The 16,103-nt window shown below is 50.4% G+C and overlaps 1 protein-coding gene across 1 annotated transcript in view; it reads right to left on the reverse strand.

Moving 5' to 3' along the window:
* RALY (RALY heterogeneous nuclear ribonucleoprotein) overlaps positions 1-13,866 on the reverse strand; it is a 22,145-nt gene extending 8,279 nt beyond the window's left edge. The window contains exons 1-2 of the mRNA XM_009708398.1: positions 13,611-13,866; positions 8,482-8,554 (exon numbers count right to left, since the gene is read on the reverse strand). Coding sequence (XP_009706700.1) covers positions 8,482-8,554; positions 13,611-13,866 — 329 coding nt within the window. The remainder of the gene's footprint in view (positions 1-8,481; positions 8,555-13,610) is intronic.
* Between the last annotated feature and the right edge of the window lie 2,237 nt (positions 13,867-16,103).

Genomic DNA, 16,103 nt, shown 5'->3' on the forward strand with positions numbered 1-16,103 from the left:
GAGTCTTGCCCCATCCCCTTGACACTCACCCTTAAGGTATTTATAAGCATTGATGAGATCCCCTCTCAGTCTTGTGCAGGCTGAACAGACCCAGTGCCCTCAGCCTTTCCTCATCAGGGAGATGCCCCAGTCTCCTCATCATCTTCGCTGACCTCCGCTGGACTCTCTCCAGTTGTTCCTTGTCTGTCTTGAACTGGGGAGCTCAGAACTGGACACAGCACTCCAGATGTGGCCTCACCAGGGCAGAGTAGAGGGGGAGGAGACCCTCCCTCGACCTGCTGGACACACTCTTCCTCATGCTCCCCAAGGTACCACTGGCCTTCTTGACCATGAGGGCACATTTCTGGCTCATGGGCAACTTGTTGTCCCCCAGGACTCCCAGGTCCTTCTCTGCTGAGCTGCTCTCCAGCAGGTGAACCCCCAGTCTGTACTGGTGCGTGGGGTTATTCCTTCCGAGGTGCAGGACCCTACACTTGCCCTTGTTGGACTTCACCAGGTTCCTCTCTGCCCAACTCTCCAGCCTGTCCAGGTTGTCCTGGAAAGAAAGGTTTGTCCAGCCTGTCCAGAAAGACTGGAGGCCTGAACGCACTGGACAGGGTGATGCTGGGCATCAGAGTGTTAACCTGGTTAGCTCAAGGTAGAGCAAGAAGATGCGTGGGTGGATTAAAACCTACAAACTAGGGTGGGGTGAAATGTCCACGTACACCCTGTGGCGATGTCCGTTGAAGCGATGGCTGAGTCTGGGGAGCAAGGACCAACCCCCCCTCCCCAGCCGGCCATGCAGAGAAGTTGAAAGTACGGCTAATGGGTTGTGTCTGTCAAGCATCAGTTGAACTGTTCTCATGGCACTGCTGATAGCCCTCCATCCTGCCTTTTGTACAGCGGGACTGTGCCTGTGTCAGGAGGGCACTGCCCTGCTGTCATCCTTGTACAATTTTTTTTCATATCATATATAATTGTTGGGGGAGAAGTCAGGAAGAAGGGGATATTTAGTATTTTAACATCTTTGCTATGGATGATGTTTAAACATCTCTCCTCCCAGCGAGACATTGCCCGCGTCCTGTTTTCTTAAGCTTGAGCTGCATTTTAACCCAAAGTTGGAGCAATGCATTTCTCACTCCCTGGAGACCCAGTAACACACTTTCGCTCTTCCTGCAGCTGTTTTTTTCACAAGGCAACATGAACCAGGCGGTTACAGTGGGCAACCACAGCTCTTCAGAGGCAAGGCCAGCTCTGGTGCTGCCTGATGCCCCAGCACACTCTCAGCAGCAGAGAAGAGCAACGATGCTGAACGTACCAGCTACCTCCAGCTAAACACAGCGTCTGGTTCCCTTGTGTGCTGCTGGCTGAATTAATGCTGGTTAAAAAAGAAGTTATGCTGACACTCCCTCCTCTCTGCACTGAACAAAGAGAATGGTTATTGCAGGCCTTGAAAGGAAAGAGTCTGTCCTGCATCGTGAAATCGTTTGAAGTGGCTTATAAAAACCCCAAAATCTAATGGAAAGAAAGAGAGACTGATGGGGAGAGGGAAGGACTCTGAGCCAGGAGAAACTGGGGCATGGGGAGAAAGAAGGATGAGCACTCAGGCATGTTGCTGAGAGTAAATTCGGTGTCCTGCATCTTAGGCAAGAAGTAACATGAAGAATGTGTGGCTGGCCAGGATGGCTGGTGAGAAGTGTGGATTGGACCAGAAATTCCAGGCTTGACCCAGGACACCTGTCCTGCCTATGCTGGTACTGGGCTTCCCACCCAATGTTTAGTTTCAGTAACTGGTTGGTTTCTTAAATGTGGTTTGTTTTTTTTTCATGCTCCTTAGGTGCTCCTTGGGTTCTCCAGAAGCCTGTGGCAGCATGCGGAGGCTCAGCCTATGCCTTGGGGGGGACCCAAAGCACACTCTGGGTGGTTGGAGACAGCAGGGCTCCTCTGGGGCCAAAGACAGTTGGTGCAAGGGGTTAAGGACAACAAGACAGCATTTGCACCTACTGCCTCTTTTGGGGTTTGCTGCCACCATTGTGCACTGCCACGGTGACTTGAAGTGAGGAGATACGTTTTAAAGCTGGATCTTATCTCTGAGCAGCTGCTGGCCGTGGCACCCATGGCTGGCCAGGATGCTGAACACAGGGTCTCGCTGCCAAGCAAGCAGCACTGGCAGGAGGGGGGATGGGGGTTGGAGATGTGACTGTGGAAGTGTTATCACCATAACCCTTCTGAATTCAACTGTACGATGAAAAATAGCCATTTTGCTGACAGTCTCTGCATAGATGAATTTCAACATCTTTTCAGCCTTGGCATCTCCTGCTTCCGACCTGACTTGTAGACAACATTTCTGCTGGGTTCACAGAAGAGAAATGAATATCCTGGCAGCCTTCTGTCACAACCACTGCCTGATCCGTATTTATCCCTTTGTGCGCTCTTCTGAATTGAAAGGGAAAGGTAATTCTTACCACGTCAGCTCTTGCTGGAATATAACCAGCCTGTTTGTATGGCTGAGGAGATGGGCAGTATGGAATGAGGAAATGTATTTTCATGGTGATTTTCATGACTGGTAACTTGATTTTTGTTCTAACCTGGGATGAAACCTGAAAATACAGAATATCTCCAAGAAAATAGCTCCCCTCAGCCTGCCAATCTATTTTGATCACCAAGGATGTTTGACTCCAGTTCTGTCTGAATCCAATAAACACAGAAATAGGAAGTCATTTGACAGGAAAATTGAACTAGGATGCTTCTACACCGTCAGACTCCCCCACTTCTTTTTTCTTTTTTTTTTCCTTAAATGCAACTTCAATGAAGTTGCTGCAATTTTGTAATATTTGTCAATCCTGACAGGCTCTGGTGAACTGCTTCTGGCTCGCTCCAGCAGTGCCCTGGAGCCAATGTTCTCTGTAGCCACAGGCAAGAGAAGACAGTGGCATCTCTCTACGGCTCAAGGACTCCAAGTGGGATGAAGCAGTGTCTTTATCTATGGCAAAAACTCCCTCCATGGGCTGTCGCTCTTGGTGGGAAGCTCACTGTGGCTTGGAGACCATGAGGCAGGTTTAGACCATTTGCTCGTAAACAACACAAAGTTTGGGGGCATTTGGCAAAATTTTGAAATGCCTGTACTCCTTTCTCCTCACTTTATTCATGCTCCTGGTCTGAGCTGGCTTTTCTTCCAAGCCTTCGCTCTCCGGTGGTAGAGCTGTGGACACCATGGGCTCAGCACATGGCTGGTTCCCTGGAGAGATGGGGATGGAGAAGAGCTGCAGCTCCAACCCCATCGCATGGGCATTGCCCTGCTGCTATCAGCGCTGTCCCGCACAAAGCCTTCCATCTAGGAACAGCGAATGAAGCCCCAAACAGGGTGGGCACCCTCCATCTCCATCACCAACCCTGCCCTGTGGCATCTGGGCACCTACGGCTCACTCCTGGGCTTGGCTCCAGCACCAACACGACGAAGCCTGGCCTCAAGCACCTGTAGATCCAACCTGGTGTGGACTGGAGAAGGATGGAGAAGCCTAAAATCTCAGGTGAAGTCCTAAGCCTTTTTCAAGACTAGTCAAAACAGCAGTTTGGTATATGAAATGGCTAATAAACACTGTAAACCTTACTACGCTATTTGCAGTAGGCAATATGTGAGCAAAGCTGGGCAGCCTTGTGTTTTTCTGGTGGAAATCACTACTGGCCTAGTTTTGCAACTTGTTTACAGAGGCAATGGATCTGTCTTACAACATGCCTGATCTGCAGGGCAGTGGGTCCAAGAGCATCTACTAATATTTGTGGGTGAAACGCAAGAAGGTGAATGGGGCGCTTCTGCCCTGGCCTCGAATCCTCAGGAGACTGGAGATACTTCCACTTCTTTCAAAAGGAATTAGAGGTATAATTATCCTGGGGAGCTGGTCCTGACTTCCTCAAAACAGTGGGATTCATCTCACTTGGCTTCACTTTTTTATCCAGCAAGCATAAAGCGAGTCCAGACAACCAGACCACATGAAAGCCTTGACAGCATAGAGGGATGAACTTGCACGAGACGAATCCACCTTTAGACTTGGTGCGGTGTGGGACAGCAGATACTCTGATCTCAGCCTCTGGTAGTATCACTTTCAATACCTGCTAATCATGAGACAGCCCTCAAGGAAGGCAGGGGGCTGAAACAAGGGATTTTCGGAAGTCCGTGACTGTATGACCCTGCCATAACGTGCCAGTCAGGGCATGGCTGAACAGATGATGCCAGGGAGGCAGTGGCTGGATGCTTTCACCAGCATCCTTGGAAGTCAGGCTTTGAACAAACGGCAGGTCTTCCAACATGAATGCAGAAAAAAAGCTAGTAAAAGTGAGTGCCTTAGCGTGGGTGATTTACCTGCACGTTGTGTGCCTGAAAATTTCACTGCACGTAGGGTAAACCTTCCCGAGACCGACGGATCATTTTTCAGTGACCTGTCAGGCCTTCCTTTGTGTACAGGAGTAATTTTTGTCATTTTTCAATCAGTTGGTGACATTGTGCCCTTTAAAACTAAAGCATGGACAATCAGAGTGAGAGGCAGCAGAAGGCTGTAAGGCTGTGTCAAGTAACACGATGCTTCCACCTCCCGATGTACTTCTTCTCCTTTGTTTTTCTTTAGTAATTAAATAACATTTATTAATGACTCACAAAGGTTCAACACACAAATATTCATAATTGAAAGGCAATTGTTTGTATCTGCTGCCTTTACATTACATGTGTGGTGCTACTTCTGAGCACGTACCTGAATAGCAAATGTACATTTGAGCGGCTGTGCTTTTAATTACTGGCTGACAGCCCGCACCGATAATCACAACTGACATGTTGTGCCCAGCTCACATCCTTCTACTAATGGTTGCACAACCTTAATTATTGCAGCAGTAGAAATAATACCCGCTGGAAAGCTACTTGGAAAATCTGGCATTGATCAGATAGTGAGCTTTTGCCATCTTCTGTCTCTGGTGTGAGGAAACGGTCTCAAGTTGCACCAGAGGAGGTTCAGGTTGGACATTAGGAAGAACTTCTTCACTGTAAGAGTCATTAGGCATTGAAATGGGCTCCCCAGGGAGGTGGTGGACTTGCCATCCCTGGAGGTGTTCAAAAAACATTTAGATGTGGTGCTTCGAGACATGGTTTAGTGGGCATGGTGGCGTTGGGTAGATGGTTGGACTTGATGATCTTTGAGGTCTCTTCCAACCATAACGATTCTATGATTCTATGATTCCTTCCTCCTGCAAATAGCTATGGGAGAAGGAAGCCAGAGAGAAACGTGGGAAGGGAGCCCGGCATTTCCAAGATGTCTGGGCTGCAGTGGGTCTGCTGTAGGCTGGGACAGCACGCACATCCTTACTGCTGACGTTGGGTCTGCTGGGTCTGGGTGCCATTGCTCGCATCCTCCTCTGCCCTGGGGTTGTTTCTCAGCCTTGTTTGTGTGGATTTGGCACTAGGGCTTGCCGGGGTGTCCTTGCTCCCAGCATCGCTGCCGAGATGTGGGAGGAGTGGATCTGTTTGGAGATGGGCTGACACCAGCTTTCTGCAGGGATCATAATGGGTACATTTCCTGGTGTGCTTTTTTGGGTTGCATCCAAGACTTTCAAAAAACCCAAGTCCTCCTTCTGCGAATGCCAGCTGAGCTGGAAGGACATTGCCCACTTGCATCTGTAGACTGTGAAAATAAGTCAGCAGTGGTTTGTGTCTGTCACCATTTTGGAGACAGTTCCTTGGGCCATTGAGCTGCCAGACACTTGGTTGCTCTTGCGGTTCTTGTTTAGGTTGTCCTCGCGGTCCTTTTGGCTACAGAGCAACATTAGCACCAGCATTACAGGGAAGGGTAGAGATTTGTGCCTCCAAAGGTCAACTGCAGCACTGGCAGACCCCACTGCCCTGGGGCAGAGCCACCTGCCCTTCCTAGCCCACGGCAACAGGCAGCCAACTCACAGCACAGCAGGACCACTGTCGCTGACCCGAACGTGGCCCAAAATGCCCCAGGAAATCCTGTCCAGACCTTTGCTATGCAGGCAAGAAAAGTATTGCCAGAAGGCAAGGGGTTTTGAGACACAATATGTGAATAGCTGGGGGACATGGTCAAAGTACAAGTCCATTTCCCAGTCATCTTCATTAACTCATTAGCAGTATCTCCGGGCACGCCCGCGTTCAGCAGCGGTGGTCGGGGTGCCAGGCAGGAGCACCCAGGGGACTTTCCATGTGCAAAGGGACACTGGCAAATGCCAGAGGCAGAGGGAGGGAGAGAGTCGGAGCAGTGATGACAGCAAGGTTTTATGTTAACCGAAGGTCCCTCTTGTGGAGAGACCTGAGAAAATACATGATGTCATGAACCTGGGTGTATGTTTCACCTATTGGAGGTCGATGGAGGGCTACATCCCAAAGGATTTCTATTAAACACCCAGATACTCCCTGGGCTGGGGGATTAAGTAAGACTGTCAAGGTCGTTGCTTCCCTTATGGCCAAAATGAGATTTCCCTTCCATTCCCTTCTCCTCGACCCTCTCTCACACAGACTTAGAGTGAGGCAAAGCAAAACCCCATCCTTTGAAAAAATAATCTTATGTGTTTAACACAGCATTTCTATAAATTATAGTGCTGTGACTTTTGAAGTCTAACATTTAGAAAAATTTATGACGGTCAGGGAAGCTATAACCACAGCTGACTGCAAACCTGGATTCCCTGATTTCTGTGAGATATCGTAAGTTCTGCTAGTCCAGATGGCAAAGTTTAAATCTGACAGCCAATCTGCAATGAAATATTGCAGAAGCTCAGAGCAGTGCAGTTCTCTGGCCCATATTTTAGCATATTCGTATTTGTGGGAAGAAGCAAACATTTCTCGTTCGCTCTCTCTTCATCTACATGGCTGCCTGGAAGTCTGAAATATTGGTCATTTCAACAGAAAGGGATTAACAGTCAAGGCACGGATGAATAGTAAATGAAATGCTCTTTATTGCAAGATGTATGGAGTGAATTGATTTGCGTTATGGCTACCAGCATCACTTAAGTAGTATACGTGCAGCTAGATAGAAAGATTTGTGTCATCTCTATTTCCATACATCAGTGTGGGTAATGCAGAGTCTACTTCCCCTCAACTGGTGTCCCCTGTGAATCCAGAGGGCCAAGTTCTGGTGAAGGTCCAAGGGTGGGAAGAAAAACTTGCCTAGTGAAAGCTGCAAAGAAAGAGCTCAGCTGAGAGACTCGTAGAAGGTCTCAACAGATGCCTTACGGGTGGTGGTGGGAGGGTTGCTGAAGATCTGGTGGGCTTGTCTATGCCAGAAGAGCGCTGCCACCACTGAGGTTTGCCATTTGATAGCATACCGGTGTTGGACTGTGTGGCTGAGTCCAAATCATACGTTTTTTTCATTTCTATTCATCCACCTCACTTTTTTTTTGTTTTTGTAGAAAAATCCACAGTTCTCTCATTATTTCCTTTTGATTACACCTACCTATAACCCTGACACTGATTTTTAGCCTCTTCTTCCCAATGTCACACCTTCTAAATCCTGACTCAGTGCCCCAGTCTCCATACCATGAGACTGGCATAAAAATAAGAAGAATTTATAAATAAAACACATTTTGGGATTTTGTTATTTGTTTCTAGGTTCTTGAACCTGCAGGGTACTCTCCAAATACCTTTTCAAGTTTTCCCTTCTGCAACCACAGGAGCAAGAAGTTAATGAGTTTCTCTCATATTCCCATGACTCCAGACTCTGGGGCTTAAATGAAATTCTTCACTTCTTGTGAAAATCTTGATAAAGTCTCTAGAGCTGGCAACAGCAGCACTGAAGGCTCACTCTCACATCGGTAACACACTACATCTCCCACAGACCTACTCCACCTCCTACTTGTCCCTCCTGTTCCCTTGATCCCTGCTCCACAGCACAGGCTCCCTTGGGGCTTCCCCTGGCCACCTCCTTGGTCCACCTCCATTTGTTGCCCCAAGGGCTTCCCATTTTCTTCCTTTCTTCTCTCCCTTTCCCTGTCATTCTTCTCTTGCCAAACCCTAAATGCTCCCTGTTCCCTGTTCTCCCTCAACACCCAGCATGTGCCACTGTGCCCCACTCCTACTCCCCAGTTGGAGGAGCTGGGGCTGGAGGGGAGCGCTCCTGTTGGTACACCTCTTTCAAGACCTCCGATGTGGTTAAAGCAGGTACTGCCCAACTTTCTCCAATGATCTCCAGGTCCAACACCATTCATAGGTTGGACCATGCCCAGGCAGAGTCCCGCAACGTCATGGGCGTTGGTCAACCTTGGGTCTGCTGCTGATGCCTCTTGCTGGCTCTCCTCCCTGCAGCCTAGCACCGAGGGGCACTTCAGAGGCCAAGAAGCCCGTAAGAGGAGAAGATCTGAACGTGCAACAGCGGCACAGGGCTGCCTGGGGTAGGGGCCAGCGCGCTCGGGGCAGCAGCCTGGGGGTGTGTGAGAATCAGCCCCAACCAGAAGGCAAATACCAGCCCAGAGACCTCGCCGCAGGGAGGGGGTGCGGTGGAGACCTACCTGTACAACGCGGAGGCTGCTCTCTTCAGCCCTTTAGGTCTGTTGGGTTTAGGTTCCCCGGCCATGTTGATATCTGCAATGAACGGACACGCAGCTGTGACACGGCACGTCCATGCTCACCGGCAGCCGTACCCAACCGTGGAGCAAGGGAGGCTGTGCACAGCCCCGCCATCAGCAGAAACAAACTCCTCCACACCTCCCATCGCATTTCCACCTGCTTTTAGCCTGTTTGGGGCCCTGCTGGACCCCCACAAGAAGGCAAATATAATCTTGCATTTGGCAAGCCTCTTCCTTTTCCTTTACAAACCTACTAACCATTTATTTTTTAAGCCAACGCCCTGTACGTGGTCTAACCCACGCACACAAATTCAGGACAGGCTTCTCAGGAGAACTCAGTGCTGTTGTAAGACACGGACAATATATAAAACTCCTGCATGCTGCTAGCTGCTAACAATTTATCCCTTGCTTCTTCTAGAATAAAAATGGATGCTAAGCACAAGCCAGGTGGGCATCACTGTGGGCTGGGTCGCGTTAAAAGCTGCCCAGGGTGCAGCCAGCCCAGCTGATCTCAGAGGAGCATCTCCTACCAAGGGAGGTGAGAATGAGCTCTTCTAATCCGCTGAGGAAATTTCGCTCCTCGGTCTCGGTGCCAAACGTGCTTTTGATGTGAGAATAAAGCGATACAGCCAATTTCATGGAGGCTGCTGAGAGCCTGGTAATCTAACGCTGAGCGTGGCCGCAGAGAGGTGAGCTGTTGGGAGCACGAGGCCTCACCTCCTCTTCGTTTCTTGGCCTAGGAGTGAGCAAATTCCCTGCTGGCTTCTCCAATCAGCCCTAAACTTTTTCTGTTCTTCAGGTCCTTTCTGTCTAAATAGGTGTCAGACCTCCTGGCATGCCAGCTCTGAGCCAGGCAAGACAGGATTTCCAAAAGCACCATTTGCATGGGGCTGGACAGGGGCTGCCCCACAGCACTGGGGCAGGTCCTTCTGCTACGCTGCTGGAACAAGTTACAGCCTCTGAGGTGCAGGTGGACTTGAAGGTCTCCATCTGGGGCTGAGGGCTGGTGGATTTGGGACTGCAAATTGGGATATTTCAGTTCTCACCTCTTCAGGGCTTGCAGGATATGCCACAAAACTCAGCAGGTTTAAGCTTACTAATTGTTGCTTTTTTCATGCCGCATGAAGGGACTTCAGGAAGAAATGTGGACAGGCTGGTCCACTCACCATCAAAATAAAGAGCTTGCAAAGTGATCCAAAGTGAACGATCTGCTGACTTCATTAGTAACCAAGAAAATCGTCTTCAGGAGCACAAGAAAGCTGCACCACTGCTGAAAGAACCCGAGCAGGAGGAGTACAGGCTGCACACGTGGGGGACAGCCCCGGAGGAGCACAGACATGTTCCCACTGCCCAGATGTCGTGCTGTGCAATGAGACTGCCTTTTAGGGTCTAGCAAGAGACGTCATTCCTACTGAAGCTGGAGCTGAGCCTATTTATAAGCTTGCATAACAAGCACGGTATTAGGGTGTCGCTCGGCTATTACATTGAATGTTCCTCTGGAGGCACATTCAGATCATAGCGTGTGTTTTCTGTGCTGCCTTTCACCCTCCATCCTCCCACACTAAACTTCTAAGGGGAATGCAGAAAAGCCTTGGGCCTGAAAGCTAGCAAGGACGTGCGTGGCCCTAGGACAGGTCCGTGGACAACCGCTGCCAGTGTGAACGTTACGCACGCGGTTGCCTTTCTGAGTGTTGAGCAACGCAATGCTGCTTACTGTAAAGGAAGAAAGGAATAAATTCTTCCTTGGTGCATCCCAGAACACATCCCTGCTCAGGTCCAGTTCCCTTATCGTGAACCCTTTTTGCTGTCAGGGTGCATCTTGCCAGCTGCCATCACTTTTCTTGCAAAATGGAGAGCTCATGACAGCACCATGCTGATTAACAAACACCCTTCAAGGGAGACGCAATGGAAGGCCAATGGTGGATAATGACAATTTGCTGATACGCATTGCTAGCAATAGCATTGTGGAGCCTCCATCAGTGCATGCAGACAGAGCAGGAAATTTATACGTTCAACCTATAGTGGTGATGGGCAGTCAGATCCCTCAGGATTCCCTTGACAGTGCACAAGGAGAGACAAGAGGTCAGCAAGTACATCAGCCTGGACAGATTTTGCATCTCATTCCCATTCTGCCTCCCTCCTCTGCATCACTGAATCCATCTGCCCACCCCAAGGCAGCATCTATCCCTCCTGCTTATATCCAGGCACCTTTGCCCACACGAAATGCGGAGGTCATGCTTTGCCCAGCCAACATGGTGGGGTGAGGTTATGGTGTGGAGCCAGCTTCCAGTGCAGAGCTCCCCCACTGGAATGGTAATTGTGTCCTGCAACGACTGGGGTGTCTGGGAGCTTCTGGAGAAAGCACAGAGGTTGTCAGGACCTGCCTGGCCGAGCAGTCCACGTCCAAGCACAGGATGGGCTACAGCCAGGGTTTCAAACACCTCCATTTTGTGATGCACTCAGTATCTTGCTGATCAATTAAAATGCAAGTTTGATTGTTTGCATCTCTGGTGACAGAGGAAGAAGGAAAAAGAATAAATGGAAGAAATGCTATTAAGAAATGCTTGAGAGCTGACCTTAGCTGGGAGATGCAAGCTAGAAAGATGCTGCTTGTTTTGCTCAGTCATTCTGGTATGTGCTGGAAAATGTCACCTGCAAATCATCATTGGCACTGGGGAGCAGATGGAGGGCTGAACCCTCCTGCCACCACCGGCACGTGTAACTGTCCCACGGCAGCGCAGCCAGCTGTGCTCCTGGAGGAGGCAAAGTACCACTGAGAGCTGAAGTCATTCACTTAAAGGTTTCTGCAAGGACCAGCTTTTTCATGATCTGGTAAAAGGACTTGCAAGAGCCTTGATGGATGCTGGGGGGGAGATATAAGACCCTTCCACTACATACCCACTCAGACAAGAGGCAGGCCCAGCACTCACGTCACAGGCAAAACTAGGATGCTTTCCCATTTCTTAAATGATGGTGCAAATTCTCTTTCCCATCTGAGTATTTGAGGCAGGAAAGGCAATTTCACTCAAACTGTGCCAGGCAGGGCTGCTACAACTGAGTCATTACAGCAAGTGCTTGCCATGCAGGAGTGGCTCACGATTCGGAGAGGGATGCTGTCCTGCTGAGTGACAACCTGCTGGCACTGGGGACAGGTGGCCTTGCACCATCGAGAGCTGCTGTCCCGGAGCAGGGTGGGGTACTTTGCCCCTCCACCCGGCACCACCTTGAGCCACGCTGCCTCACCGTGCGGGTGGTGATTCCCCATGGGCTCCCACCATGCCAAACGCAGTCGTTTGCCTGGCAGTCATGGTTTGCAGCTCTTCCACAGGATCGCGTGGCTGCACCCTGCTGAAGTTACTAGCTGAAAGCAGCCTACCTTCCTGCTGCCCACCTGGGGAGGGGAGTTCGATCATCACCTCGATGGACCCCCCTAAAACCCTGCCCATGAGCAGAAGGAGGGACAGTCTCTTCAGCAACGTGTCTGCCATGTCCCCTGCCGGTCCCATCCTGTCCTTTCTCTCCACATTCCTATGTGGCCATCATCTCCTCTTTTTTAAGGGGGGGACTTTCTACCTTGTTTTGTGCAAAGACTTTTTCTAACCCCATTGTTCAGCTCTTCTTCTCTGCTGGATTCTCCTGAAAGGGGAGTGTCACGGTGTTTATACTGGTCCATGAACAGCAAAGGAAAGCCTGCTGAGCTCTTCTGTGGCAAGACTGGCCCATGAAGGGAAGGCAGATGAAGGGGAGCTGAATTTGCACCTCATCCTGGGTATGTGGAGGACTCCCAGCTATAATACAGTCCTTTTGTCTTGCTGGCATGTCAGACCTCTGGGACCAGCACTGAGAGGAGAGTAAGAGGCTCCTACCATGGTAAACCTTTCATCTCTCTCTTCAGCTAAGTGGGCAAGTGTTGCCTGTCTCTTAGCATCTCCTGTATCTCTCTGGAGCATCACAACAAGCTCCTTTGCTCCCCAAGGCCCTCTTTGTCATAGCTACAGACCCTGCACACGTGGGCTGGAAGCATCCCTGGCACACTGCGCTTTGCCTCCGTCTGCAGCTCCGCTCTCTGGAACATAACAGGAGTGAAAAGAAGTTTCTTGTGTTTGAATAAACCACGGATGGAAACAGCACACTGTCTTAAAGATCAGATCTAGCATGCAACTTTTTATTTCAGACTGCTGCGCCAGCAGCAGGGTGGGAATGGGCTGCAAATCGCTTTCCTGGGTGCCCAATGACCACTGCCTGCAGCAGGCTTGGAAATAACAATTTTTCATTAAACATACTGTATCCAGTTCCAATTCTCAGCTTAGAGCTGGTGACAAGAGCCTCTCAGCATGTGACACTTCAGAGTAATCTGCAAAATAAGGATGCAGCCGGGAGCAGCTGCGCGGTGGTTTTGTTTGTTATTTCTTATCACACAGCAGTGCAGATGTGAGACTTCCATGTGTCTAAGGAGGAAGTTATCTCATTGAACATCAGCTGGCTAAAGTTAGTCTGATCTAGCCTGAGTTAGACTATCACCTCTCTTGACAGGCAAAGGGTAAGGCCTGGCCCAGAAAGGGAACCAGGCAACGTCTTTTCCCACCCTTGTTCTTCCCCACCCGATCAAGGACCTGGGATGATTCAGAACTTGGTTTTAGCTTCTACAATCAGTGTCCATAACATGAGGTTTTGGGCCCTGAGGGTACTAATATGCCTGAATGGCCATGACCAGCCTCACTTCTGATCCCTCCTCACATGGGACCCAGGAGCCTTCAGCCCCTGCGTGAGCTGTGTTGTAGGAGTGCTGCTCTCCAGCTCTGTCACAGCCATGCCAGTGCCTGGCCATGGACCCCGCTGGTCCTGACCCATTGGCTAACTTCCCAGCCTGGCCTCAGACCTGCCTTGTCACTATGGACCTGCTCGGTCATCACTGGGTTGTCTCTGACCTGCTCACCACCATTGGACCTGACCCTCATCTGCAGATCGATGTCCCAGTTTGACCTTGAACTGGCAATCCCTTGACCATCCCCTATAGAGCAACCAACGCGTGTTGCACCTGCACACCCAAAATGATTGAAGAAAGCACTTACCCAGTGTCTGGCCAGCGAGCACACGCCCGTTCTCACCCAGGACAGCCGCGCGTGCGTGCCTCTCGTTGGAGTACTGTACGAAGGCGTAGCCCTTGTGAACGGAGCAGCCCACCACTCGGCCGTACTTGGAGAAAATGGTCTCCACGTCTGACTTCTTGACCACGGCTGTGTTGAGATTGCCAATGAAGACTCTGGAGTTGATGGATTTGGGGTCATTCTTGTTCGTGATGTTGCTCGTCTGCACCTTCAATGACATCTTGAACACCTGAATGAACAAATCGGGAGTTAGGAAGGTGTGCAAGGGAATTGTCAGAGTCTTACAAAAAGGGGTGGGGGATAAATCTCCCAGCAAGCCTGGAGCAAGGGAACCAGCTCCTCAGCTTCAGCTAGTGACAGCTGGGGGGATCCCATCTCCGGAGAGCCCCTGTGTGTTGGGGAGGCAACAGCCAGCACAAAACCTGTTTATCAGGCTGACACTCTGGGTGTAAGCTGGTTGCTTTTATGGGACAAACCAAGATTTAAATAAATTTTATATCAAAGTAAAAGCTTTAATGCTATTACCTCTCTATTCTGAATTACAAGTCAAAGGACTGTTCTTTTTAAAGCAGGTTGCATTGAGCACCTTTGTTCAGGCTCACCTCCCTGGTTTTTCCCCTGCGGAGCACTCCCAGGACAGGCCAGCTCTCACCATGCACGGGGACAGCCTGGTCCCCACGGATCCACACTTGCAGCTGGAAGAGGACTTGAGTTTTTTTGGATGCAAATGAAGAGATTTAAGTGGCAAAGCAGCCCCTATCTGATATCTGCGCTCTGCTGCCTGCCTGCACATTTACAGGCTGGGCTTTGAGCTGAATTTTGTGCAAACAGGAGGTGTCACTGTTAGCTTGGAAATCACTAAGCCATCAGCCAGATCAGCTGGAAGCCACCCCAGCCCAATGCCCATAGCTGCATGGCATGATCCTCCAAGTTTCTTGTCCGAGCTATTGCATGGGCAGTCCCTGCGAACAGGTTTCACCTCTGAGGACAAAGAGGACCGAGGGACAGGGCTGGAAATCGTGTGAAATGAAAGCCAGTCTGGCTTTCTCTCAGGTTGCCTGCTCACATTTCTGCAGCAAAAATTACAGCTGTCTGAAGACATCAGTTTGATTTTCATCTTCCAGAAACAGAGGGAATGCTTTGGGATCGTTACTGTGTGCTGCATACATAGTGTGTGGTTTTTACCTGGGAAAAGTCAGCTCAGAGCTATGGAAGGTACTTTATGATGCCCGTCGAGGCGCTGCTCTTCCCCAGCCCCTTCCAGCAGTGCCCACAGGTACCCCCAGCACCTGGGCCAACGTCACCGGGGTGTCCACAATTCCAGGCGGTCACCGAGCCTGGCACAGGGGATGCATTGCTACTGCAGGGCCTTGGTGTCCCCTCCCTGGTACTCCACAGCACCTGCCCGGCACTGGGCAGAGCTAAAGCACCCCTTGGTTTTGGGGTTTTGGCTCTCTGGGCTCAAAGCTCAAGTTTGTCTGAGCAGTTTGGTCCAAGGGGGGACAGTGGCAGCTGCCCAGCTGCACAGATGCAGCTCCTGTGGACCCTGTCACCCTGGTCCCCAAGTCCTGGCAGGCTTTGCTTGCCCACAGCCCAGCCTGCCCGAGGCACGGACACCAGCAGTATGTGATGTTCTGGCTTTGCCAAGCCCTAAACCACACAGTTAGTCTTTCCTACCCTCCTCACTAGGTAGGCAGAGCCTGGGAAGAAGCCACAACATTGCCTGGTGAGCTTTTGGGGTTGCACCCAAGACTTCCAAAAAACCCAAATCCTGCTTCTTCCTTGTCTTCTCCTGTACAGACTTCCCCACAGGACACAAAATATCTGGTTGCTTCTATCTCCTCTTAAACCTGCTAGGGGGGATAACTTCATTGTACCTATCTCACCCCTTTGCCAGGTGAGCCCCATTTTGGCTCCTCGGGTGATGGATGTCCTTCTGAGCTAACCAGCCCCTTGGGATCCCCAGCGGGGGCCGCTCCTGCCCGTGGTCCCATTTTGCCTGAAGGTACTGCTGCCCATACCGACAAGCATCTATGCGTTAGGGCTTGCTGCCACTGGCTCTGTATCTCCAGGATTTGAAACTTCAGCCCAGCATGGAAGTAAAGAGACAAGAGAGGAGACTCACCCAGCCCCACACGCAGATGGTGCCTGCAGCCTGACCCGGGGAGACACGGAGTGTTTTAACACCAATTGCAGTCAACGAGCTCTGAACAGACACGCTGTGACGTGCAGACCTCTGCCTTTTCAGTTTTGAGAGCAGAAAGGACTGGACACTCGAGTCCTTTCATCATTTAAAGCCAGATCGTGCAGAGTGTTGGAGATACCTGGCAAGGCTGATCCTCTACGCAGAGCAGGGGGAAGATGCAATGGCACAATAAATCTCATCCGCCTCTAACCCCTGTGACTCTGTTAATCTACCACTGAGGCTGGAAATTACCTCCCTGCTAAATCCAATTA

Source organism: Cariama cristata, unplaced genomic scaffold (assembly GCF_000690535.1).
Source record: "Cariama cristata isolate BGI_N322 unplaced genomic scaffold, ASM69053v1 scaffold16179, whole genome shotgun sequence".
NCBI lineage: Eukaryota > Metazoa > Chordata > Aves > Cariamiformes > Cariamidae > Cariama > Cariama cristata.